This window comes from Megalops cyprinoides, chromosome 1 (assembly GCF_013368585.1).
Source record: "Megalops cyprinoides isolate fMegCyp1 chromosome 1, fMegCyp1.pri, whole genome shotgun sequence".
In the NCBI taxonomy this organism is placed as follows: Eukaryota; Metazoa; Chordata; class Actinopteri; order Elopiformes; family Megalopidae; genus Megalops; species Megalops cyprinoides.
This window is the reverse complement of record NC_050583.1, coordinates 73,730,070-73,757,962: the sequence shown is the minus strand read 5'-3', so window position 1 is coordinate 73,757,962 and position 27,893 is coordinate 73,730,070. Positions and strand designations below refer to the sequence as shown.

General features: G+C 39.1%; 1 protein-coding gene across 2 annotated transcripts in view; it reads right to left on the bottom strand.

Annotated features, from left to right (window-relative positions):
* The window catches only part of npepps (aminopeptidase puromycin sensitive), a 124,174-nt gene that overhangs the window by 29,906 nt on the left and 66,375 nt on the right, over positions 1 to 27,893 (bottom strand). Inside the window, exons 11-15 of one of the 2 annotated variants that reach the window (XM_036523759.1) lie at positions 26,009 to 26,113; positions 12,513 to 12,573; positions 11,987 to 12,096; positions 9,119 to 9,182; positions 6,440 to 6,597 (exon numbers count right to left, since the gene is read on the bottom strand). In XM_036523759.1, coding sequence (XP_036379652.1) covers positions 6,440 to 6,597; positions 9,119 to 9,182; positions 11,987 to 12,096; positions 12,513 to 12,573; positions 26,009 to 26,113 — 498 coding nt within the window. The remainder of the gene's footprint in view (positions 1 to 6,439; positions 6,598 to 9,118; positions 9,183 to 11,986; positions 12,097 to 12,512; positions 12,574 to 26,008; positions 26,114 to 27,893) is intronic. The other variant, XM_036523766.1, reaches the window with a different exon arrangement.

Sequence of the window (27,893 nt, the reverse complement as noted above, 5' to 3'; positions counted from 1 at the left end):
AAAGCATGCCTGGAGTTTGCCAGAAAACATGAGGGTGACCCAGCTAAGATCTGGGAAAATGTTTTACGGTCAGATTTACATTTACATTTACATTTATTTATTTAGCAGACGCTTTTATCCAAAGTGACTTACAAAAGTGCATACAGCAAGTATAGCGGCAGTACGGGGACAGGATATGTACAGTTCCAGATGAAACCAAGACTGCCCATGCCTCAAGAAACACCATCCGTACAATGAGGTATGGTGGTGGCAGCATCACACTGTGGGGATGTTTTTCATCAACAGAGAGTGGAATTACCTCTATAATGAGTAGTGGGAGGATGAGACAAAGGTGTGTAGCTGTATCAGCCAATCAGTACGCTTAAATTTTACATTTAAAACAACCTCTTCTCACATTGTTATTTATATTGTTATTTATACACATCTCACAGTGTAAGGTGTGTTACAACAGGGAAATGTGAAATACATAATCATTTAATATATTTTTTTAAATACATCAAGTCAAAAGTAAAACTGAAATGCAAACGTACAAGCCAAATTAACAAAATTAAACAAAAAAACAAAATCCAGTAAAAATAAACAAATCTGTGAGCCTGGCCCATGAAATCCAATGTCCTCATACCCTCACCACTCCTCTGTGTGGATGGCAATCATTTCCTTTTCCATTATATGATGCTTTTTAACCAAGAAACTTTCCAATCACGCAAAGAGAAATAAACATGGGCTCAACATACGAAAGCAAGAAACGACAGCTAGGGGATTTTTTGACATTAAAATGAAAATGAAGCTTAACATGGTGAGTTTATTATTATTACATTTTTTTCACTTGGCAGAAACTGCTATCCAGTGGCAGTGCTGCATGTATTTTATAGTCCAAAGACAATTTTTTATGAGGAAAAAGCAAGCTCTTTTTTTTTGCTACACCAGCAAATTCGGGAGTAGTAGCAAAAACACCATTTTACTGACTAGGCAACTCCAGGGCATTTTGAATTTGCTTAAATTTCTTTCAACACCCATCTGGTAGGAAAACCTAAACAGGGCAGGTACGAGTGTCTTCAGTGCCCTTCCTGCACATCCCTCTGTATATCCATTCATGTGAACAGTAAATGCAAGGTTTCAATCATCTGATGTTAGTATCACATTGTATCATTTAGTGAATGTGTTGAACACTCAAAATGCAGATGCTTAACCAGGTCAGGAATACAATACAATACAAATATACAAATACAGTAGAAATATTCATTACATAATGTGGCAACAATAATTTACTAACATCTGACATGTAACATTAGCTAGGTGGAAACCCAAAATGTTACTTTATTTAACAATAATGTTTTGACTTCCGGACAGATTTTGCCAAAAACATGGAAAGAATGCTTCTTGCCAAAGAGGTGCAGTGTTCTACTCATTATGGCTGTTGTGTTCCTACTGTTCCATTTTAAGAGGGAAGGGTTTGTGAAGCTGCATGTACCTTGTGCAGAGAACACCTATCTGGTATGATATTCCAATTTCCTTTGAACTGGAAAATTTTTATACTATATTGATCCATACTGTATTGATACATAACTTGTATTGGTATCTTGATTACAGGGCTACATTGATGTGATCGATTGATTGATATAATAAGGATGGTTTTCCTTATTGTTGGGGTATTCTATTTGAAATTTGAAATTGTTACACTGTTAATAAAACATGAAACACAAAGCAAAAGAGCTGTAACAAAATAAATAATAAAAGTATACAGACGTTAAATGAATCAAGATCGTTGCACTCTGCATCGACAGGGCAATTGACTGTCCCGAACCGACGGGGTCGGGACGGGACAAGGTCTCTTGAGACTGCATCTCAGTTCCACTTCTATCCCTACCCCCTAATACCTGTTAGTTCTTGCATTTGATGTTAATTTTATGTGTAGTATTACAATGTATTATAATTTGTGTTCTAGGGGCTGTTGTTTCATAGTATACCTGACATTTGTAAGGGTACACAAGTTAACTTGTGGTGGGACTTGAATAGTGTTATGCTCACAGTCACCGATCTGGGAGTGTTTTGAGCATGGTCTAACACCGTTGCTCATTTAAACTGAATGGATACCCTTATGTTCTATTGCGATGGAAGTCGCTCTGGATAAAAGCGTCTGCTAAATGCACGCAATGTAATGTAATACCACTTGAATAACAATATGATATGTCTGTGTGTTTAAGTCTCCCCTGTAAATTCAGTAAGCCTTTTTTGTCGCAACTCCCCAACCAGATGTTCTGATATTAGGCCTTGGTTACACTTTTTCCATAGCATTTACGCTAAGACCAGCTTACAGTGACAGTATTTTCACTTAAATACCACTGCATGAAGCATTTGCACCAATCCACACACTGAAAGGTTACAGGTATGTAACAAAAAGCAAACTTCAGCATATTCATCATTTTTTCCTGTTTGCACAGTCCCAAAATAACAAAATAGCACTTGCCCCTTGTGTTAGATTGCTGTGCTGAGTGCAACATAACAGGGCCTAGAGGCTGCAAGCCATGAGCAAATTAACCATGTTGTTCTTCCAAATGATACCCCTATGGTAACAATGATTCATATATGTAATTTTCTTATATCTTTTCTCACATACTTACAGGATTAGGGTTATGGAATAATTTCAGTTTTATTCATTCCATCTGCAAATAATATGCTGTATACATTTCTGTAAGATAATTTCCAAGGGCCGTTACAAAATAAATGTTTGACAGATAGCTGATAATCATCAGTTCTATTAGGCTTCACTATATATGTTCTATCATGATAACAGTTCCAGAAAACAAAAGGGTCATACTTACTCACCTGAAATTAGTAGTCTGTAAATCCTACTCTGGCATGCATTACACTGACATGGCTAGGGCTGGGCATTGGCACAGATGCCCTGATTCGATTTGATTCCGATTCACAAGCTAACAACTCGATTCAATCTGATTCGATTCAGATTCGATATCGATTCGATAAGAATGAGATATGAAATACTATGTCGCAGCTTTCCATATCTGGAGAGATGTTTAAAAAGCTCTAAAGGGAACACAAATTTACAAATGCAGAGTCACTGGAAACAAATTGTGAAAACCACTACAGAAAAAGCCAAAGGCTTGTACAGTCATGCGCCGCTTAACATCCATTCAGACAATGTCTGTTTGCATATATTTCCGTAGTACCATAAGGTTATGATTAAGTTTAAAAATCCCAATTGCAGAACGGGACATAACGGACGTAACCGGACGTAGTGAAGGCAATGCTAGTGCTTCCCGCACGCAACACGTGTATCTCATGTCTCATGGAAATAAAGAGATTGCACTGCCAGGCGTATAATCATACAGTACATAGTATACCATATATACTGTATGTCTTGATAGTCATAATAAACGCCTATGCTCATGTCTTATGTACGTACTGTACTATACTTTCTATCGTTGTTTTAATGTGAACTTTGTATACTTACAATTAAAAAGTTTATCGTATAACAGTGTATGCTTCGACTCATAGGCAGCAGCATCCAATCTTGTGCCTATTCCATATAGGTTTGCTAAGTATGGCCTATAGTATGATGTTTGCACAACATCCAAATGACATAACGTCCTATTTCACAGAACGTATCGTGGACATTAAGCGACGTCTGGCTGTATACCAAAATCTTTTTATTTGAGGAACACATGGGTATAGCCTAGTTCCTTAAAAACAAAACCAACCTGCATCATTGCCTACTTATTAATGACACAAAGCAGCAATGTGCTTGTATTAGTTAGCTCAGGGAAAGCTGGTTTGTAAGGTAGCTACAATGACTGACAAAACGTAGCTGACTGCCAGTAGCAACTCTGCAATTGTGAACGTTTTCTTGTTAGCCTAATATGAACAACTAGCTAGCTAGCTACCGAGCAAACGAACATGAACAACTGCGTTTCTCTTGAATTGTGCTAAATTACATTGCATTTGTGAGCAAGTGTTGCTGTTCAGTTTAGCTAGCTAGTTAGTTAGGTAGCTAGGTAGTGGTTGTGCACTGTATTAATGTTAAAGCTAAAAAGCTGTGACTGCAGTGCACATATATATGAATATGTATACAAAGCATCTCCACGATTTCGGACACCCTTTTCCATGCATAATTTTTATTTATATCTCTGTACGTATCAAGAGACAAATTGTAGATTATGGGGAAACCCGACACTGCCACGATAAGCTTCTCCTCCATGTTTGACTGGAACCAAAATGTTGGATCATTTGTTTCAGCAATGTGTGTCATGCTGCCTTCACTCTGCAGTCACCGTTTTGCATCGCTCAGTATTTGCATAAAACAGACCTCGAGTCTAGTCTACTTTAGCCCCACCTACTTGGCTTTGCAACGGCCACTTGTCTCTTGTCGCTGTAAATCGCCAACTCTCATTGAAAATGAATGGCAGCCTGTGGCTTTGTCTCTCTCCTGTGTCGTCCATGTGACCGTATGGTTAGCCATGGTGAACACTGAGAGGTCGCATCACAGTAAAAAAAACTGATGTAACAGGTTTTCCTCTATGCATTCGCAGGTCATTAAATGTTCAAAGTTAAACGAGAGAGCAACATCTAATGGGGGACAACGACGACTAGTATTTGCCTTTAATATGACAGTTAGGCTATGTCAGAGCCCGTCTATTTAATTCTCTGGCTATGTTTAACCATTGCAGAAATGAACCTAGAAAACCGGAAAAAATGCATATTAGTCTAAAAGATCGATCCACAAATTTTACAGATCAATATCAAATCAGATGGATTTTTAAAAACAATTAATAAAACAATATTTTTGCACACCCCTATGGCATTACCTGTAGTGTTTAATGAAGTTCTGGAACTTAAGATTTTTTTTACCATTCCGCCAAGCAGTAGTTTCTTCAGATCTTTTGGTTTTCATTTGTGATCTACTTTCCTCAGTGAGAACCACAAATAATCGAAGATATTGATGTCTAAAGACTGATGAGATTTTTTGAGATCATTTATTTACATTTTGTTAATCATTTTATGTAGATTTTGAAAAGTACTTTTGGCCAAGTACTTTTTCCCCATTTTTCCAATTTGGAGTGGCCAGCTGTTACATAGACATTCCACTCTAATTGATGTGACCCTCAATGACAAACACATCCTCTCCTCTGATACACACAATGTTACACCACTACGTCTACCCATTGCAATCCGCATGTCAAGAGTTGGAGGAATACACTTCATGTGCAGCATTGCACAGCCAGATATGTGGATGCCAGAATGATCAGTGGGAGTGACTGATGAGCAATGGAGTGGACAGATGTGTGGCCAATGCACCCACTCCTATTTTTATGTCCCCAATTGAATGAAGCCAATTTAGAACCAAGCTGTAGGCTCCCGCTCATTGTTAGATGTGACTGAATCTGGACCATAGGGCATAGCCTGCACTTAAAACAAGCACTTTTACAGACTGAGCCATTTGGGAAGCCATCATTTTCCAATCACTGATGAATCTCTCATGTGTTATTTCCTTTCATACAACTGGATATATAAAGCTTTTTTGTGCCCTTATACTGTTCCAATGCAGCAGCTTCCAATGAATTTCTAATAAGCAGACTGTTAGCAGAGATTCATTTTAAAGATAAAAGCTCTGAATAAATGTGACCTTCTGAGCTAAGAAAACACTATTAGCACACAATCTGAATTTTCTCTGTGCGGTACTATTAAGTTTTAAATATAACATTCTTACATAAAGTACAAAAATATCCAATATGTAAATATTCCTATCATGTTTTGTTAACCCTTTAGTCAACAAAGGATGAATAAATATGAAAGGCATTGTATATCCTGGCCCACTGACTGGACCTTACTCTCAGAATTTACCCATTAACTCACCTTCACCCCTCACCATTGTTAGGAGACAGGTTTGTGGAACGGCATGGCGTTTGATCCGGAAACACGCAATGTATATTCGAATACAAACGCTGGAGAAAAGCGATGTGTATTCGAATACAAAGCGATGTCGCTACATCTGACCGGAGCCAAACGGCGCCTCTTGTGAACCCTACGGAGCCAATTAGGTTACAGGGCTCAGGAAATACCCAATTAGAGAGGGAGCTGTTTAGCTATGCACAGCTCACAAAACCAATCAGAAACAGCACCCCTGCTGGTCATCATAACTCATATGTAAATGCACCTACTATTAACTGTATAAAAAAAAAAGAACGAAATGTTATACTAGTTGAACTTCTGCTCAATGCTGATGTTCCCACGGCCAGCTGTGCAAATAAACCTTCCTGACTTTGCTACGAACATCGGATCTGCTTCTTTATCAGAACAAAACACGTTTTGGTAATTGGGACATTTACTAACACCATCATGACATAAATTTAAAAAAAAAATTCTCTCTATTTGCCTTGATCCATTCCTTGATCATTGACCAGTCATTGACCTCACTTCTTACCTTGACCCACTGGTTTGGGCCTATGTTGCTAATGGTGACAGTAGTTTCAGAGTTATCCAGCAACACATTAAGCTTGGAGCAGCTTGGGTCTTCACTGGTGCAGATGCTGATGGGGACCATCCAGTTCGGACAGCTTTCACCTGAAGACAAGGCACAACCTATAAAGTCACATACATCATGTATCAGTGGTGAAACATGAAGCCTGGATTCAGGCCCCTAACACCACTCTACAGAACCTGCCTATGCCAGAATGCCTGAGCTGCATTTTGCTCAGGTGACATTAGTGAAGCTACCACTTGTCCTTCAATAGGTTCTCACTACACAATGATGTGCTGGGTGACTTGTAGTGTGAAAAAACCTTTCTCTTAGCTGAGAGTACTGGAGGATTGCATTCTTTACAACCTCATACTCATGCATGAGCTTGTTGTGGTGAGATGAAGGGAATATATATCCAATTACAAAAAAGTTGCCTAAAAGGAGGGGGAAAATAGAAGAGGCTTCCTCACTGCACCCTAGCTATGAATGGCAAATTCCAGCAAGTGAGTCTGTACGGTATTCTTAACATTGGTGTGTTTTGGAGATCCCCAACTTTTGCATCTTAATTTATGGTTGCCCCCTGAACCATTTACCTCAACCTGTGGTGGCAAGATATACTGCGTCTTCTTTCTGACAGGTTTGCCACAGTACCCGCTAGCCTTAAATTTCTTAATGGACACCACAGTACTTTGGAAAGTGGTAGATTCAGCTTCTTATGAAATCTTTTATAGGCATTTCCAAACTTGTGGAGGATAATGATTACATTTACATTACATTATTGGCATTTAGCACTTGCTCTTATCCAGGAGCACTGAAGAATACAATCCTCTGATTTTTCTAATTACAAATCATGAAGTGAATCACAGTGAAGTGGGCACCATTTGTGGATAATCACCACTTCACTGACATCATCTGAGGGACTCACAGGCACCTGATGACTTGCAGAGTACCTGAGAGCAGTGAAATGAAGAAATCCTGGCTGATCTAGCCACACCATTTCTGCTGGAACAAAGCCAATTTTCTCCATCACTACAAGCCCCTGTGCATAGGCAGCAGATGTCATAGCCATGTTAATACATGGACCACACAGCTCAGCCTGCAGTGAGGATGAGCGTCTCATTGACTGAGCCACTCTGAAGCTCCACCACTAATGAATTTCTATGTTAAATCATTTTAGAGCCATGGGAAACAAGACACCTTGTTGAGTGCCTCTATATTATTATAGAAGTTTTTACTGAATTTCTAAAAAAGAATTCTTTTGTAAACATCCACAAAGGTTTTTTCTCATGCGACCCAGGACAGACACCACCGCAGTCCATTTTGGGTCATAAACCAGTGATTGAGAAGCACTGGAGAATTTTCTGGCAAGGAAGCACCATGAGGGCAACTCCATAAGCAGCTGTGAAAGGTTCGCAGGGCAGAAAACCCATGCGCTTTACTGCATTCTTGGCTTGGCGGTTGATTTAGTCCACTTCCAATGTCACTAGTAGTTAGCTATTGATCAAGAGCTAAGCTAGTCTGCGACTGGTCACAATCCTGCCATTGCTTTATCACACAAAAACATGCAAAACTGCCAATATGCCTGTCTGATACAGGTACAAAGAAACCATAAAGTTTGCACTGAAATGCTAAATTTGTTCGGAATTGTCACTTGCCCAATTGTTTATGTCACTGGCCAATTTTACTTGCTCAAGACATACTTTTACTTTCCCTGAATAATCAAGCAATCCTTTACATATACACACTTACATATTCATTTATACTATATACATACATGGGGGTTAGCAAGCAAATCCAAATTATTGAAGATGCAGCACCACCCCAGTAGGATTTGCACTGACCACTATTTGAACCCCCAAACTAAGCAACTTTCCCTGAAGCACTTTAAGGGAATGCCCAAACAAAAGTAAATCTGCAGAGCATTCTACAACAAAATTGCTGTGAACAACCAGAAGCAAAACTGGGAAAGAAAGAAAAGAAACTATAATATTAGTTTGTTAGCCAGATGAAAATGAACAGCTACTAGCAAAGAGGAGAAAAAAACAAGGCTAAAATCAACAGATTAAGGAAGATTAAGGAAACAGTCAACAGAGTGGTGGATAAAATTAAGCAATTTAATACTTCTATCTTAGTATCTTCTCTCTATGAGGGCAAAATACCCCCTGCCAACTATCTGAGTACTCATCTAGCTAGCAGGCTGACTATATGCTTGTCACAAGGAAAACAGTGGACAATTCCCTTTGTCCCTTAAATACCAGTAAAAGCATTAGTTTACAAACTTACAAGCTTCTTGTTGTGTATATTAGAGACCCAAGCAAATGTAAACCAAAACTAAATTTAGATGGCACAAGAAATAACCACACATAGACACACAAGCGGTACATCATCCTGCTACATCAGTGAGACAGTGAGTCAATGACTCAATCAAGATCAACAGGGCAACCAAACAAATTTCTTTTGGCATACATCCCCAGCTGTGGTACAGGTTCAGAGATTGATGAGAAAGACTTATCAAAGTAAGACACAATTTACTAATACACCATTACATAGTGTATGTGCTATATGAGTATACTAATGTACCCAAATATCTGCGCCCAAGTTTAGAATGAAGGCAAGTTGTCAAGTTATTTGAGATTTCCTTACCATTGTGAGGTCCGCTGGCACAGAACTTCCTTTGAGATATTTTAAGCACACGGTCTTCTCCTTGCTGGAGAACAGAAGATATCTCACCAGAACAGAAGACGCCATCATCACCACTCCTCTCGTAATCACCAGAGATTAAGTCATTGCCAAGATTTTAAGTGCCCCATGAATAGTGTAATTTATTTGTCCTCTGTTTATTCACATGGATAACCAACCAATTCAGATAGACTAATGGTTATTCAAACAAATTAATGATAAACATGAAATACACGTGCATGGCAGTCAAAGTTATCACAAAGGCTACTAAAAAAACACTGACTTGAAGCACATGTGAGAATAGGTGAGGGATTAAATAAAAACTTTCCCTTCATAACAGTGAACCAATGGCAAAAGCGACATGCATTATGCATGAGATTATCATACACATCTTGTGAATTTAAATAGAGCCATTTCCAAATGAAATTAAAGGGTGTCCTTGGCTGCACAAATGTCACTTTCTTAAGCAACATATCCATTATATTCTGAACTGTGACAAGAGAATATGAGAATTGAGAATGACCCAAGACTTTAGACTGCGTTTATGTTTCATACTGATTCAACAGTTTCAAAGCAGTGCAACTTGAAAGCTATTGCTAGCTTGCTGTAAGTAATGTTTCAAATATAATGAACAAAATCATGAACCCAGATTAAGCCTTGTGTGTTGTCTCTGGTATCACTGCAGCACTCAATGCTTCATCCTCTGACCAATGATATGACCAGTAATATGCAATGATTACATCAGTGTACAGTTTACGCAATTATCGACTTTCATCCTGCTTCAGAACAAAGATCGCTGAGTGAATTATTAAGAGCTCAAATGTGTTCAGTGCTTCGGTGCAAGGCCTTGTGGTTATGGCTATATTCCACAACTTCAAGGAAGCTTGCTAGTTACTGAAATATGTTAACAGCTGATTTTAGACATGTCTCTGGGTGTCTTCGCTCATGGCAAACAGAAAATGGGAATGTGACACTCCTAATGGCAACAAGAGTCTGTATAACCGGTACAATTTTCAGAATTTTTCATTATATTTTACAAAATATAATATTGTATGTAAGGCAAATAACTCAAGCTTTGTAAGATGTCTGCTGTATGCTTACAAGATCACAGTCATCATCAATAATCAAATTATTATTATTATTATTATTTTCTTTCTTGCATCTTGTAATACATACAGTGGGGTCCAAAAGTCTGAGACCACATTGAAAATGTCTAATATTTTCACATAAACCTGGAAATAATCAAAAAGTTTGAGGATTCAGAAACATTTAAAAACACAAAAAAAGAAGAAGAAATATTTAAGATTCTGTACTATTTCTAGGTCAGCAATCAAATTTAAGCAAATTTGGGGCATTAACCAACTTAACTCCTTTGTACAAAAGGTCAGATTTCCTTGAGTTGTATCCTTTCCACTGAAGCATGCATTCAGATGACACTCAAATGGATTTGATCTACTCATCAGAGGCTTGTTCAAGTAACTCAACTTGCAGCCAGTGTTCATCTGTTATAAATATGGCTGTGCCTCAAGTTTCCAGCAGATCATTGCTTACTAAGTAGCACTGTGGGAAAAATGGCATCAGAACTAAGTGAAAGTGTCAGAAGTCAAATTGTTATTCTAAACAAAAAGGGGCTTTCTCAGCATCAAATCATGGCTAGACTAAAGGTTTCTAAGGGGGCAGTGCATGGAACTCTGAAAGGCTTTGCAGAAACTGGATCAGTTGTATCCAAAGCATGATCAGGCAGGCCAAAGTGACCACACCATTAGAAGATCAATACATCAAGCTTAGTTCCCTGAGAGATAGAAAAGCAACTTCATCACAGATACAGAATTTGCTAAATAAAGAACGCAAGACTCCAATCAGCAAAAGTACTGTCAAAAGAAAGCTGCCTTGTAGTGGTTTCAGAGGATGAGCAGCAGTTTCTAAACCACTTCTCAGGAGGGGAAACAAGGCCAAACGCTTGGGGTGGGCTAAGAAATACCAGCATTTCACAGTGGATTACTGGAAAAAGCCCTATTTACTGATGAATCCAAATTTGAGATTTATGGCAGTAACAGAAGGGTGTATGTAAGGAGACAAACACGAGAGAGAATGATACTACTCTGGAGTTGGACACCTGCACCGAATTGACTACACCCTGACCAAGGAAAAGTACCACTCCATTCTTCAGAGACATGCTATACCCTCTGGTTTGCATCTTTGTGGAGAAGGATTCATACTGCAGCAGGATAATGACCCCAAACACACCTCAAAGCTTTGCAAGAACTTCTTGAAGACCAAAGAAGACCAAGGAGTCCTGACTGTCATGGACTTTCCTCCACAGTCACCTGACATCAACCCCATTGAACATTTATGGGGGCACTTGAAGACTGAGAAAGCCAAGCATTCTGTGACATCACCAGAAGATCTTTGGAACATTGTCAAATCATGCTGGGATAACATGGGTCATCAGGTGTTGCACAAAGTTGTGGAATCCATGACAGCTCGAGTGCATGCTGTCATTAAAGCAAAAGGGGGACATACCAAATACTAAGATATTCTGAAATTCATATACATTTTTCAAAGATTCAACTTTTCACTAAAATTGTTAAGATGATATTATTATTTATAATGAAAAAATTAGTATTACATTCAAAACAAATGCAAAATAGAAGTATTTTGACTAGTGGTCTCAGACTTTTGGACCCCACTCTATATAGAACCAGGACCAAACAATGGTCCATGGGTGCTACAGGATAGGTTGTCTTTCACATAATGGAGAGCACTCAGCAAAATAATACTAATAATAATAATTTAATTTTTCCCTCTTGGAGAACAGTTATAGTACTTTACCTGTTCTTGATCCACAAATATGATAGGAAAGCCCATCTGCTTGGTCCATGACCTCATTACAGCAGCAATGGGCTTCTTACTGGCTTGTTCTAGACAGTCCCACAGGTCCTCTGTGTTGGGGGAGGGGATAGTGATATAACACACTATTAAGGGCAATCTTGGATAGATACGGTACAGCTGAGACTCAACTGTTTCACCAGAATGGTGACTGAATTTACAATCTTAGAGGACAAATGGATAGCACTCCTCTTGTTCACTGCCACTTTCACAAAGTGGTGCATTTTAACTACTTCAGTCTCAGCAGAACCCTGCTGACTTACACAATTTCTACAGTCACTTCAGGCAAATGTTGCGTTGGAGGCAAGAATCATTAAAATCCAGGCTCAAACTTATTTGTCTTACAAAATCCTAAGAAAGAAAGATGGTATATACTAATTTTTAACAGTTTACAAATAATCCAATGACAAAATAAATTAGACACTGCATTGTAACAAAAAGCCAGGGAAGTATTTGCTTGCTTTCTTACCTGTTGATGCATTTTTATGTTGGAACTTTATAAGATAAGCATTCATTCCTTTCCTGAAATCCTGCAAACAATAATGCAAAATCAAGAGTTAATGGAACACATGCGGCATTTCAACAAAGAACACAATTCTGGTTGTACTTTTACAGTTCAATGTAATTAAGTAAAATTTGTTAATGTAGGAAGATTAGTGTGTAATTAACTGAACTCCCAGTGTATGTACATGGTTACAAAGAACATACATATTATAGTGAGCTGTAATGTAGCACAAATCCCATATTGGAGTTCAGGCCTGGGCTGTGTTATTAGCTGACAAAAGACTGAGTACATTACAGTGTAACATAAATGGCTCTGTTGCAGTGGAATATGGTGGGTTGCGATTTATAGTGCAAAAATATACCCATTGGTGATGTGTATCTGAGGATTGTATTTGCGCATATACAGGGCTCCAGACTAACTTTTCCACTGGCAGCACTGGTGCTACCAACTTTCTCAGTTGGTCGCACCAGCACATAATTTGGTCGCACCCTTTTTTTGGGTACAGCATGGTATTAATCAATGACTTTGCATGCTGATGAATAGCTGTCTTAATCTGCATACCCTAGTTTTGCATTGATGTAAAGATTGACAGTGACTCAAGACTTGATGTTTGCAAAATATTTTAATCTTTAATCATTAAGTTTCTCTGCCACGAGCACAGAAAATAGGTAATCTTCTATTATATAATTTTAAAATAAAACATAACAAAAATTATATCAAATAAAAGCAAAACATAACTATGCTATAGGCAGTGTTGAACTCGATGAGCATTTCATTCTCCTCCGTTGAGCAATTACTCTCATCTAACCGCTGAAAAGAAGTGGGGAGGGGCTCAGTGTTTCGGGTGATGCATCGGTCCCTGCAGGTTTTGTGTTTCTTACTGTCGTTGTGCAACTTCAAAGTTTCAAGCTCAAACTGTGTTGACCTGGTAACAAGTTTAGAGTTGCCTGCAATGGACAGGCCACATAGCCTACAATACACACACAGCATAGCATTCCCCTCGTACCGCAACCACAGGTACTGCATTAGCCATTGTGGTTGAAAGTAGTACTTTTCTTCTTCACTGGCTCAGTCGGTCTCTCCCTGCCTGAAAATGCACTCTCCCTGCAGCCTGCACTCTCATCATTTGTGTCTGAGTTGGGACCTCTTGTTGGTTCTCCCTCTCTACCAGCCTCCTCCTCTCTCTCCTCATTTTGTTTTTTAAGGACCATTTTAAACACTTTGGACACTATTAAGGACAACACCACAACTACAAGAATTGTCGTGTCAGGTCCCTTGCCCACATTTAGGAGAAAAATGAAACCTTCAGCCGACTTTTTGCTCTAAACAGTTGCCTTAAAACATGGTGACCGGAGCACAACATGGACTTCATTGACAAATGGAATTATTTTGGGAAAGGACACATTTCTATCATAAAGTGCACACAAGTTGTCAGTGAACTGTTGTAGGACCAAATCTGCAATTACTCATACTGATTTTGTAAATGACATGTGTATTCTAGTAAAGAGAGCAGAGGAAGGGAGCCCTCAAACTTCATCAAAGTTAATCTAAAGTGTCCCAGCCTGCAGGAACAGCGAAACTCCAGGCTTATGGGAAACCTCAGGATGGCACTTTTAGATGTTAGAGCGCTATCAAATAAAACATAGTTTGTGACTGATATCAAGACCTTATGTTTTTGAGTGAACCCTGGCTCAGATCAGATGAAACTGCAACCTTTATTTAAACCCTTACATCACACAGTTTCATTCATTAGACCTGTGAGGGCAAGGGGTGGGGTGGACTAGCAGTAAATTTTGCAGATACATTTGACTGTAAAAAAAAAAAAAAAAAAAAAACCTTTCCACTTAATTTTTCTACTTTCGAATAACTAGCAGTTATTTTGAAAGAACAATCACCGCTTCTGTTTTTAATTATTTATAGACTACCCAACCACCTTTTTTTACCCAAACTATGAATTACTATGAATACGCATTAGAAACTACAATAAGATTCTCTTAATTGGTGATTTTAATTTTAAGGATTTTACTTGGCCCTCTCTTGTTCTCACTATATGCTTGCTGGAGTCTCTTGTATAAGTTCAGGGCCGGCCCAAGCCTGTAAGGGGCCCTAAGCAGAATTTGATTTGGGGAACCCCACCGCCTCGGCGCCGCCAATACTATTGACCAGGGGTCTCCAACCTTTTTTCATCTGAGAGCTACTTTGAAAAAAAAGAAAGTGGCGGAGAGCTACTCATGTCTTATACTCACACTTATTCACATAACGTATCAAAACACTCATTAACCAGCTGAATTAAGCTACTTTTTGTATAAACATGTATCAAATGTCAATATCCAAAGCTCACATTTTGGATCAAAAGCATTTGAAATTCACATCAATAGCATGTCAAATGTATGGTCTGTTTCCATATGTTTCAAATTTCAATGTGTCAAGCTCACTGTAGTGAAGGGCAAGAGTGGTCACCCCACCCAGCCTCAAACCTGGGTCTACGGGATACCAAACTGCAGCTTTGACTGCGACGTCAAAGAGCCAGGCTCGTTAATATGGCAGTCAGAGCGCATACTCAACCGTAGTGACAGCACTCTGTCACACTCACATAAGATATCAAAACATCTTAAATTCACATCAAAGTCATAGAAAAGATTACTACGTGTCGTGTTTATGACGTGAGATGTCAGACAAATTTGGTGATCATTGGACGCTATTTTGGAACACTGAGCCAGGTTAAGCCTTTTCCTTATAATCGGCGTCAATGGAAAGGAACATGCTTAATGTAACATAACGTCCACACTCGGATTTTCGATTTTTTGACAGGTGAAAGTGTTTATGACAAGACATGTCCGAGAGAAATTTTGGAACATTGAGCCAGGTTAAGCCTTTAAGGAGGTTAAGGAACATGCTTTTGACTATTGTCAATGCTTGATCATTGGCACGGACTGTAACCTAACTGTCTTAGTCTGACTGGCTGTGCTTGCAGGATGGGCCGTAGCCAGGGAAAAATTTTAACTCATGTCCAGAAGCATAAGTAGAATGGGTTTATTTTATAGCTGTACATTTGTACTTTTTTTACCTTTTTTTTCCAGGAAAATTTGTAATTCTAAAAGGCTATTGTGTACCAAAAATGTAGGCTAAAGAAACATCCCTTCTTTCTTACCATCAAATCACTTTTAAATCATTTTGAACCATTCCTGTAAAATCAGTAGGCTAGTCCCTTCTTGTGAGCAAAGATGTTTCTGTTATGGACATGAATGGGTTAAAAAAGACAGCTGCCTGAGGTGACTGACGTTAGTTAATCTTAGCTAGCTAACCTTGAGTACTGTAAATTAGTTGATATAGCAACACATAACTCTGTTGGACCACATTGCACAGGTAACGTTAATTTTCAAAGCTGTCGAATTATGAGGCTAGCCAGTGCTGTAAGATGAAATCACATTGACAAGAAGCAGAGTACCAGCCAGCACTGCGCTTGCAATTACCGATGAGGTTGTTACAGTTTGGTTAACGTTACAGCTAGCTAGCCGTTTCAGAGACGTGTGACAGTTGCTTCACTGTTGCTTGGCAACAGAGCTACGCGCTGCCTGCAACCACTCTCTCTCCCTCTCTTATCTCAGCAAACACAGTTTTCTAAAACTGTTAGGCAGGCTCTTCCTGGATCATTTTTTGTCAATTAGTAAGCCACACAACGCAGTATTGTATTTAGCGTTTGATAACGGTGAGCGTTAGCTAGCAAGCCTAGCTAACTAGCTAGCTAACATTAGACTACATTAGCGAACTCTATAACGTTTAGCTAATACAAAATGATACAAAATGTCATTCAGAAGCGCTGCTGTCCCACAGGTAGTGAACGGACCGGTTCTACAGATATATGAACATTACCTAGAGTGACCATATTTTGGTTTTCAAAAAAGAGGACACTAGTTAGTAGACACTAAAATGTTACTCACTGCTGGTAGGCTCTCGTTGTTCTTATCCCTCCGACTATCAGATGTGACAGAAACACGGTCGCTTATCACTGAGGAATAAGTTCTAATTGGCTGAAATAAGTCTTATTTGGCGGATCGATACGACCATAGGGCCTATAGAGAATTTGCTCAGATTTGTTGACAGTTCTGCCAAGGCTATGCTCTAGATTAGATGCGCTAATAGATGCGTCGGCAAGGGGATTTATAATGATGTCAAAACACTTTCGTTCCCAAAATAAAATCATGTTCATTCACACGCATGCATATAATGCAAAACGTCAGCCTGAGAGGGAAAAAATAACCGTGGTCCAGACCTCGGCAGCCTCATAGCTGGCTACGGGGTGTAAACGTTCGTTACAGCAGGCGCTTAGTTTGCTTATGCATTGGGCCAGTCTTGTGTATAAAGTCTTCTCCGTCAACATAGCATTTAACTCACATTTTGCACAGGTGAAATTAGTGCTACCGGCGGAGGAGTAGTAACTATACATATTTCAGACAATATAGGGGAGACAGCGGGAAGGAGGAGAGTTGAGAATAGGCGAGAGAGAAGAATAGGTGGAAGTATTGGTAGAAACCATTATGTCAGAGATTACTTATGTCTATATTTTCCTTCTTATAGATAATTGTTGTAGTTCGTGTTGTAATTTTCTGTTTTGTTGTTGGAAACTGCAAACACTCCGAGTTTGGGTCCTGGCTGGGTCCCAGCCTATCGGCGTCTGCATCAGGCATTCAGGAAGCGAGCAACAGGGAGCGGGTAGCAAGCAGCGAGCAGTTAGCAAGCAGGTATATGTATCCACAGCTATATGTATCCATGGTGCCAGATGGTACCAGTGCTCTAGTTAAGCTAGTAAACTGCCTCTCCAGCATTGTGAACGGGATGAACAACAGGGGATTATTTTGAAAGTGAATGAAGAAAACAGATTCTCCTTGTTGGCAACAGTTTAAGACAAGAAATGATATAATATATATATATATATATATATATATATATATATATATATATATATCATATAATATTAAGCAAACTGAGAAATCTATCTGAAATCTAAACTGAGATTTTGGTGTCATTCTCAACACATTGATAATGTCACCAAGATTTTTTTTCCCTCAGGAACATAACACAAATTAGACCTCACATTACACTGCAAGAGGCTGAGAAGATGATTCATGCTTTTTTGTTGCTTGAATTATTCTAATGCACTTTTTATTGGGCTACCTAAAAAGACAACTGACAGATCGCAGTTTGTTCAAATAGCTACAGCCAGAGTGTTATATCACACCTGTTATAGCATTATTCACACCTGTTATAGCATTACTAGCTTGGTTGCCAGTTTTTTAAGATTATGATTTTTTTCATTAGTCTTTCATTAGTTTTTAAAGCTATCAATGGTAGGACCTTTGCATAATTTTGAGTGTCTCACAGACTATGTTCCAAATTGAATTTTAAGATTATCATGCACTGGCTTACTCAACATTCCTACAGTCAATCCTAAAAAAGTGGTGAAGCAGCTTTTTGTTTTTTATGCACCAAGGAGCAAAGTGATGCCTTTCACAAATAATTATGTTTATTCAAAAAAACACGTAACATTTATTCACAACTCTGTAGTTGCATTTTTTAAATCTGCCTCTGGCATGGATAGACACTTTCACCAGTGAAACAAAGTTCTTGTACTTCTGGAGTGATGTTTGAACCTCTCCAGGCAGAACTGCTCTAGGTCCTTCAGCTCTTTCAGTTTCAGATTTACTTCGTTACTTACTTCAGAAATACTTATTTCACATTGTAAAATCAATTCTAAAACTCATAGGCAACCAAAGTAATGACTTGAATACTGGATGTTATAGAGAGTATTAGAGCAGTCAAGCCAACTCATAATAAAAGCATGCATTAGTCTCTAGGCTTGTTTGATGTTTAAAACCTTCTAAGACAGGGGTTCTCTAACTTTTTGGGGCCAGGGACCCCTTACAGGGGAGAAAATTTTCCCAGGAACCCCTCATAATTGTAACTGAGTTTAAGCATATGCTTACTACCATTTGTACCCTTAGATGCCATTGGAACTATTTGTATTCTAAAACTTTTCAACCTAAATACTTCAGACCTGTTTCATAGTGATACATAAAAATACATTTCAATTTGAATCTTGTTAATACCACTTATGTACCTTTAAACAGGGTCATTTTATTCAAATTGCATTTGGACTCAACTTGACAGCAATTAAACTTTTCAAGTAATTGATCTTAAAAGCTTTCAGAAAATGAACAGTAGCAAGACTGGCATAGTCCTAATAAACCCAGGCATTTAATATTATAATGAACTTATTGCTCCTTATTCAAATCATAGTTTGGGCTTTGTGTCACTTGACGATGTGGACTGACTCAAAAATTTCTCCATGCTTGCCAGCTAGCTAGCTGGCTAATAAGCCAAGCTAAGCAGCAGCAGGAACAGTTTGCTGCGCCCTGAGTGAAGTGAGTGATTCATGACAGATTGACATGATGTGTCACAATCATATCAGAGTTTCTGTTGGCCCAAAGTTAACGTGGGTGGGAGTAATGGACACAATATGCTTGTTTTATTGGAGCAAATGGTCACCATCTGTAGATATGCATTTTTTAATGATGACCTAGCACATTCTTAACATGGAGTTACATTACATTCATTTATTCAGAGCGACTTCCAACACAAAAAAACAGAATTGTATCCATTCCATTTTAATGAGCAACAGTGTCAGACCAGACGAGCAACACTCCCAAACCAGTGAGTGTGAGTATAACACTATTCAAGCCCCACCATAAGTTAACTTGCACAACCTGACTGGACAGGGGAAGCCAAGTATATATCGAGAAGATTTGCCCTTTTTTGACCACCTACTCCACCCAGCTGCTGTGCCCAGAACTGCACACAGTATTCCAAGTGAGGTCTGACTAAAGCATTGTATAATTTCAATATAACCGCCTTAGATTTATACTCAATACTTTTGGCTATATATCCCAGCATCCTGTTGGCCTTTTTTACTGCTACAGCACACTGCCTAGATCCTGTTATGCTTGGGTCAACTATTAATCCCAAGTCCTTTTCAAATTGAGCACATTCTAGTTTTTTCCACCCATGAAGTAGTCTTGTCTAAGGTTCTTATTTCCCACGTATTTATCTAAATTAAATGTCATCTGCCAGGTATCTGCCCACTTTTGGATGCTGTTTAGGTCTTCCTGTATTACCTTGGCTAGACCCCCTAGTTTTGTATCATCTGCAAATTTTACTATTTTACTACTAACCTCTGCATCAAGATCATATATGTATATAAGAAATAGCAAAGGCCCCGACCGATCCCTGCAGGACTCCACTTCGTACAGGACCCTGCTCTGATACAATTCCTCCCACAGTTACAGTCTGCTTTCTACTAGACAAACTTCGAACCCACTCAGTTACAGCTCCTGTAATTCCTGCAGATTTCATTTTATATATGAGCCTCTCATGTGGTACTTTGTCAAATGCCTTTTGAAAGTCCAAATAGATAATATCATAAGCTTGGTTTGAGTCCAAACATGCTGTAGCTTCCTCAAAGAAGTCCAGGAGGTTTGTTAAGCACAACCTCCCTCTGCGAAAACCATGTTGGCTATCATTTAAGACACCATTTTGCTCCAGGAATAATTCCAAATTATCTCTCATGATGGATTCCAGTAATTTACATGTGATACAAGTTAAGATGACAGGCCTATAATTCCCTGGGTCAGTCCGGTCTCCTTTCTTGTAGATAGGTACTACACTGCCATGTTTCCAGTCATCTGGTATTTCTCCAGTTTTAAGGGCTTGTAAACCACTTCTGCTAGTTCCCTGAGAACTCTTGGATGTATTCCATCAGGGCCTGCTGCCTTATTTGTTTTAAGTTTTTGAAGTTTATCTAGTACTTCTGCATCATTTAAATCAATTTCCTCCATAAGTCTCTGAGAACTGACTGCACCTGAAGGCATATGTGAAAACACTTCACTAGTGAAACTCTCCACAAGGTAACTGTCTAGTGTATCAGCAATAGCTTTGTTATTATAAACCGTAACTCCATCCTTATTTTTTTTATATCTCTTATTTCATCCTTATCTATCCTTTTTCAACTGTAATATTGAAAAAAGCGTTGAGTTTAGAGCGCATATTCCTGTATTCAATCTTATTACTCTCCGAGCTCTCCAATTTGTATTTTCTAAATAATTTCCTTTTTTGTTTCAAACTGTCCCGTAATGACTTATTCATCCACTGTGGATGCTTCTTTTTCAGCTTCCCTTTTCTCATTTGTGGAATGAATTTATACTGTACATCCAGAATAATTGTTTTAAATATGCACCACATTTCTTTCACAGTTTTACCCTCTTCCTCGTATAATCATGCATTATAATAAAATCAGCTTGAAAACTCCAGCACTGGAGAATGCAGACTTAACTCGCCAAAAAACGAACGTAACTCCACTATGTTCCGAGTAGTTCCCCTACCTCAGTACTGCCGATTCTATCAGGATTATTATACAGAACCAGATCTAGAATTGTGTTCTCTCTCGTGGGTTGAGTAACAGACTGTATCAAAAAACAGTCATTTACAACATCCAAAAACTCTTCCTCACATTTACCTTGACCTGACACAGCTTCCCAATTAATTGAAGGGTAACTGAAGTCCCCCATTACTATTGTCTCACTCTCCTGACATGCTAGTTTAATGTTATCAAAGAGCATACTGTTGACACTGCTGTCTGAGGCTGGTGGCCTATAGCATACTCCAACATTCAGACCTTTTTCATTTTCCCCCAATATTTTAATCCATATGTCTTCACTAACACCAAGGGGCTCCATTCCTGGACTTTCCGGAATATTAAGATTATCCTTTACACAGAGAGCTATGCCTGCTCCTCTTCTATTGGTTCTTTTTTTAGCAGCTTGTATCGCTCTACATTGTACTCATCCCCATCCCCTACACCAAGCCACGTCTCTGTGTCTCTCAACAACATCATAGTTACTATTACTCATAACAGTTTCAAGATCCAAAATTTTATTTTTTATGCTTCTAGCATTTGAGCAGAGGAATTTCAGGGTACCACGTGTGCTTTTCCTGTTCTTCCCCTCTACCCCCAGCTGCTCAAAACCACCTCTATTACAGTGCTGCTCTGACTGATTTACAATCATGGTTCCCTCACTACTAATAAAATATTTAGCCATGGTGCGTTCTATTCCAGCAGTCTGTCTATCCCTACCCATCTCATTGTATAACCTCCCTGCCCCCCCAAGCCCTAGTTTAAATAACTCTCTGCTACCCTAAGCATACGCTGTTGCAGTGCAGCTGTACCCCTCTGGTTCAGGTGCAACCCGTCCCGCTTGTACAGGTCCCCCCTGTTCCAAAAGGAGTCCCAGTGCCCCATAAACCTGTACCCCTCTTCCCCCTTCCCCCTTCCTATGTCATTGGCTCCAACATGGACCATGACCACTGGATCCTCCCCCACTCCACCAGGAGCTTGTCTGTTCTCTCCAGGAGGTCTCCAATCTGGGCACCTGGTAGGCAACAGACCATGCAAGACTCCTTGTCGCGCAAACACACTATGCTTTCTACCCCTCTAATTACTGAGTCCCCCACTATCACTAACTTCCTTTTCTTGGAGGATGAGACAGCCTGGGTGCCCTGGGGCTCATCAGTCCTCCCACTCTCAGGATCGTGGACCAACTCGTCCTGCAGTGGCATGAAACGGTTGGTCACCATGATCTCTGGGGATGCCGCCCCTCTTGGATTTGTGCACCCCCTTCTACGCCTATCTGGTCTGTATCTTCCCCCCTACCTGACTTTGGTGAGCACACTATCTCTCTATAGGGCGTACTAATCAGTTCCTGGAACTCTAACAATTCAGGATTACTGTGCAGTCTGGCTAGTTGGGCCTCGAGATCAAGAATCTTGTTCTCCAAGTGCTCAACGAGTCGGCAATGGTCGCAGATGAACTCATCCTGGAGGTCTCCCTCCAGAAATCTGATCATCCGGCAAATCTCGTACAGTTTTGGCCACATTTTTCTCCCCTAACTAAACACGCTTTTCCTAAATAAAGATTTACTGCCGAGACAGAATTACCAGCTAAAAAAGTGCTAGAAGCACCGAGGTGGCCCAGAACAGCCAGAGGCAGAAGACAAGCACAAGAAATGCCACTTAGCCTAGATACAATAAAACTATGCTTAGAGTTCAGCAGACACGCTAACACAACCAGAATCAGGATATCCTCTAACGCTGAAGAACAGTAAAAAAGTAAACAAGTGAACAGGCTAGCTAGCTAAACTACCCAACTATCTAGCTAAAGTATGCAACTTAAATAGTTAAAGATTTGCTACTGAGATGGCAAAAACCATAAAAAACCATTTGCTAACGAGCTAGCTCGTTGACCAAGGCTTCAACGGAGGAAAAAAGAGGAAAATTCCCTCTCTGTCCCCTAATGGCAACAAAAGATTCAGCTTTAGGAGCAGATCAGACCCACCTTATTTAATAGCTAGGTAAATAACCAATTTTTTAATTTTTATCCTATTGAATGTAAGGAAGAATGCACAGAGACCACTCCACAAACACAGCACAAACACAGCAGGAACTTGTGCAGGCTAGAGCAATCGAGCAAGAGCAGCAGCAGCAGCAGCAGCAGCAGCAGAGAGCCCTCAGTACTTGCTTACTAAAAAAAATATAGAGGTATCGTTTAAAATTATACACAAATATTACCCAGCCAATCATTATTTGAGCAAACTAAAAAAAAAGATATTAATGTCAGTTGTTCTTTTTGTGACAGACATCCTGAAATGTTGCTCCATTTATTCTGGCACTGTCCCTACATCAAGTTGTTATGGTAAGATATTTGTAGGTTTGTGATTGACCATATTTATAGTAATTTTTCTCTATTTTGGAAAAACATTGTTTGGATTTGTTGTATATGATAAGTTTAAGGAAAAAGAATTTCACCTGATAAATCTGATTATTATATTAGCTAAATTTCATATCCATAAATACACATTCACAAAGAATAAGCCTCTTTCTCTAGTGTTTATGAGAGAATGTAGAAAATATGTTAGCTTAACTGAACATTCTTCTAATAACAAAGCTGTTAAAATAAGTACATACATTCAGGGTTTTAAGTTGCTTTTAGATTGAGCGTATATTTGATTTGATGCCTTTTATGTGTAACCTTTCTCCCCCTTGTGTCTTTTCTCTTTATTCATTGTGTGTTATTCATACTTTAAAAATAAAAATTAAAAAAAAAGATTAGAAAAAAAAAAATTTAGTCATAGACATTTTTTAAAATGCACTTTTAAAGTACTTCTAGTGATTTATGGCTAACCATTAATTTCTGGATTATATATTGTGATCCCAACTTGCGACTTATATTGTTTATTTTAATTGTTTCGAGCTAAATTTTATGTAATTTAGTTTTTTATCTTATATGCTAGTACAACTGTGAAACTACACGTCCCATACAAACCACAGAAACCCGCTCTCTGGCCTTGCTAGCAAGAGTTTGGCTGATCATCGCTATCAGCTATCGCTATAGCAGCTAACTTGCAAGCTTGTCTTTAGCAGTCATCACTATCAGCAATAGCAAGCTCATCGTTAGCAGCAATGGTGTCGCTTAGCCATATTCTCCTCTTCTTTAAGGATGGGACCCAAAGTTTTCAGCGGGGCGAAACCCATTATAAATCAGGGTATGCGGAGGAATTCAGTTGTTTTGAGGAAGAGCATTAGGGATAGACCTACACGGTGTCAGTGACTGTAGGCCACATAGCTTAGGCAGCATAGCTAACCAGCTAGCTAGCTAGCAACTTCAGGTTACCACATCATCACCCATTGAGCTTGCTAAGTCGACTGACTGTTAGCCCACGATTTTGAATGATGAAAAATGCCCGAAGCCTTTGAGACATATCTACAGTCAGAAACACCTTGACGTTTAAGCAAAAAGAGAATTCTGCTTACATGTGTAGATTTGGGCACTCTACTTGAGTGAAAATGCACATTCAGTTAGCTACATTTGATAGATTTCTCTCTGATGGTGTGCTTTCAGAGAGAACCCTCACGGTTTCCATAGTGTAAAACTATTACGTGCAGCATTTTGGAAACCTGAAAAATTTGCAGTCGTTCACATATGTACTGTGGCTGCAGCCCGGGACAAAGCACTGAGCCATGCTGTGGTCATTAAAGGTGTCATGGCACCTAATGCAAAGAGCATTAAATTAACTAACTAAATTAATCTAAAACGTTTGATAATTAATTAAAGAATGTATTCCCTCCCCCACCTCATCAATGTAAAAAAGAATTGTTTCTCAGTTTATACTTTCTACGAGGTTGTGAATAAATGTGTTTTCTGAAATAAACTCCTAGCAGAGGGTAATGCTTTAGAAATGTGGCATTTAATGTTTTAAACAGAAACAATTAGTCAATATATACATCTTTATGTTATATCATGTTTTTACTCATATGCATAGGAAAGTTTTCAAATATACACTCAGTGACCACTTCATTAGGTACACCTGTGCACCTGCTTGTGGATGCAAATATCTAATCAGCCAATCATCTGGCAGCAACTCAATGCATAAAATCACAAAGACATAGTCAAGAGGTTCAGTTGCTGTTCAGACCAAACATCAGAATGGGTAGGAAATCTGATTGAAGTGACTTTGACTGTGGGATGATTGCTGGTGCCAGACAGGGTGGTTTGAGTATCTCAGAAACTGCTGATCTCCTGGGTATTTCATGCACAGCAATCTCTAGAGTGTAAAGAGAATGGCGCAAAAAACAAAAAACATCCAGCGAGCGACAGTTCTGTGGGTGAAAACACCTTGTTAATGATAGATGCCAGAGAACAGTAACCCAAATAACCACACGTTACAACAATGCTATGCAGAAAAGTATTTCTGAACACACAACACGTCAAACATACTACAACAGCAGCAGACCCCCCGGGTACCACTCCTGTCAGCTAAAAACAGGAAACTGAGGCTACAGTGGGCACAGGCTCACCAAAGCTGGACGGCAGACGACTGGAAAACTGTCACCAGATCTGACGAATCTCGATTTCTGCTACGACATGCAGATGGTAGGGTCAGAATTTGGCGTAAACAGCATGAATCCATGGATCCATCCTGCCTTGTGTCAATGGTTCAGGCTGGAGGTGGTAGTGTAATGGTGTGGGAAACACATTAGGACACCTTAATAACAATTGAGCATTGTTTAAATGCCACAGCACCTTTGGGATGTGGTGGAACGGGACATTCGCAGCATGAAGGTGCAGCCGACAAATCTGCAGCAACTACATGACGCTACCTTGTCAACATGGAGCAGAATCTCTGAGGAATGTTTCCAGCACCTTGTTGAATCCACGCCACGAACAATTCAGGCTGTTCTGGGGGCAAAGGGGGTGTCCTACCCAGTATTAGAGAGGTGTACCTAGTAAAGTGGTCACTGAGTGCATTTCCCAATTCATAGTTAGAGTACATTAAAAGGTTCTTCAAACCTACCTCATCTCCTATGTAGTTGTGTAGCATGCGGATTACAGACGCTCCCTTGCTATAGGATATGGCATCAAAGATTTCATCCACTTCTGACGGGTGTCCCACGTTCACCTGCATTGAAAAAGAAGAAATGTCAAGTGATGAACATAAATAGCATTCCAAATTTCCAAATGTTAATTGGATCTTTGGAATAAACAGGTATCAGAACAAGATCTTTGAGAAAAAGGTTAAAAAAAAAGGTATGCCCAACAGGACTCCATTCCGAGATAAAACTATTGCTGAAGGGTGAACGACACTCATTTGAGAAGGCAACAAAGAACCTTTGGAGAAGGCAAAGCATCATGCTGAAATTACACCACTCTCTCTCAATTTGTGGGTGTCTAAACCTTTATCAGTCAAATGTAAACCCATCTGCAACATTCAACTAAAAATCAACCAACTGAAAGAACAGTTACTTCGGACCACCAATAGTCCTCATTCAAGAGACTGCTCAATTCCCATGAGTAATTATCCCTGTAGAAATAAACAATCAGTTTAATTGCTTCATCAATTTCAACATTTTCTTTGCCCTGAATAGGTTGGAGTACCAATGTGGCTTTTATTTTGGTAAAATGAAAGCAAGGCTTATTAAGGCAGTGTATGTACAGTATATATGCACATTTATACTCATCTACACAAAAGAGTGATGGCAAAACACTAAGCGTGTGGACAATTCTAGGCCTACTAAAATAATTCTTCATCCAAGGTAAAGACACATAACAATCATAACAATGAAAAAACAAAGTCTTTACTCTCAAAAGGGAAAGTGATCATCCCCTTTAACCCTCAGGAGTATGAGGGTATTTTCAGACACTCATGATTTTGGCATGCTCTGATATTTTTGGCAATTTGAAGAAATGTAAGCAGTATTTTCAAAGTCACATGACTTTTGTATTCAGCACAAGTTCAGCTACAATAATATCTAAGTAGTATCTATTTCATAATTGTACTTTAAAAAAAACTGGTAAATGAACCTGTTGTAAAAAGTAGCTTTAGAACTGTGCTGGAATGTGTGAAAAAACATTACCTTACTCATTGTGACAAACTGTTTTGGTCACTTGAGGTGAGTCTGTTAAGTCTTACGTATGTATCAAGCACAAACACTTTCATCTGCTCCATCGATATGGACAATTAAATGGGCATCTAAAATTGTATGTTTTGGGATCAAGGGTTCGCAGTGCCAGAGTGTAGTAAAGACAATCACCACACCATTTACAGTATATACACAGGCATACTGTTTGAAAACAATCACATTTTTGTGCCATTCTTTAAAACAAGTTTATGTTCCATGAGCTTTTGTGCCATTCAGCAACACAGAGGGGAACATCACAAAGGCCACACTTCCACGGAGTGTTGTCTTTTGTCACTCTCCACCTTACAGAAAATGTTTGTTTTTTCATTAGATTTATTTAAAAGAACACTTTGAGGTTTCTGTCAATGCTAATATGATGTTTATACACCAACAGGGTATGAAGCATGTAATCTATGTTCAGGATGAAACTGGGGGGGGGATCAGCATCACTGACGATGCAGTCTCTGATGGACGATGGACTCCAGGGAACCATAGCCCATATTATTTCTTTCTGTTATTACTAGGGCTGTTATGGTCATAACATTTCAGGTTGACAATTAATCATGATGAAACTACACTATATGGACAAATGTATATGGCCACACCTGTTTTTCAGGGTTTGGGCTAGGCCCCTTATCTCCATATTGTATTTGAATACAATGTCATTACAATGTAATGGTCAGGCGCCCGAATACTTTTGTCCATATAGTGTATGTCCAGGGGTATATATTACTTGTATGCTGCAACAATCATTCAGAGTTAAATTATACTGAAGTTTGA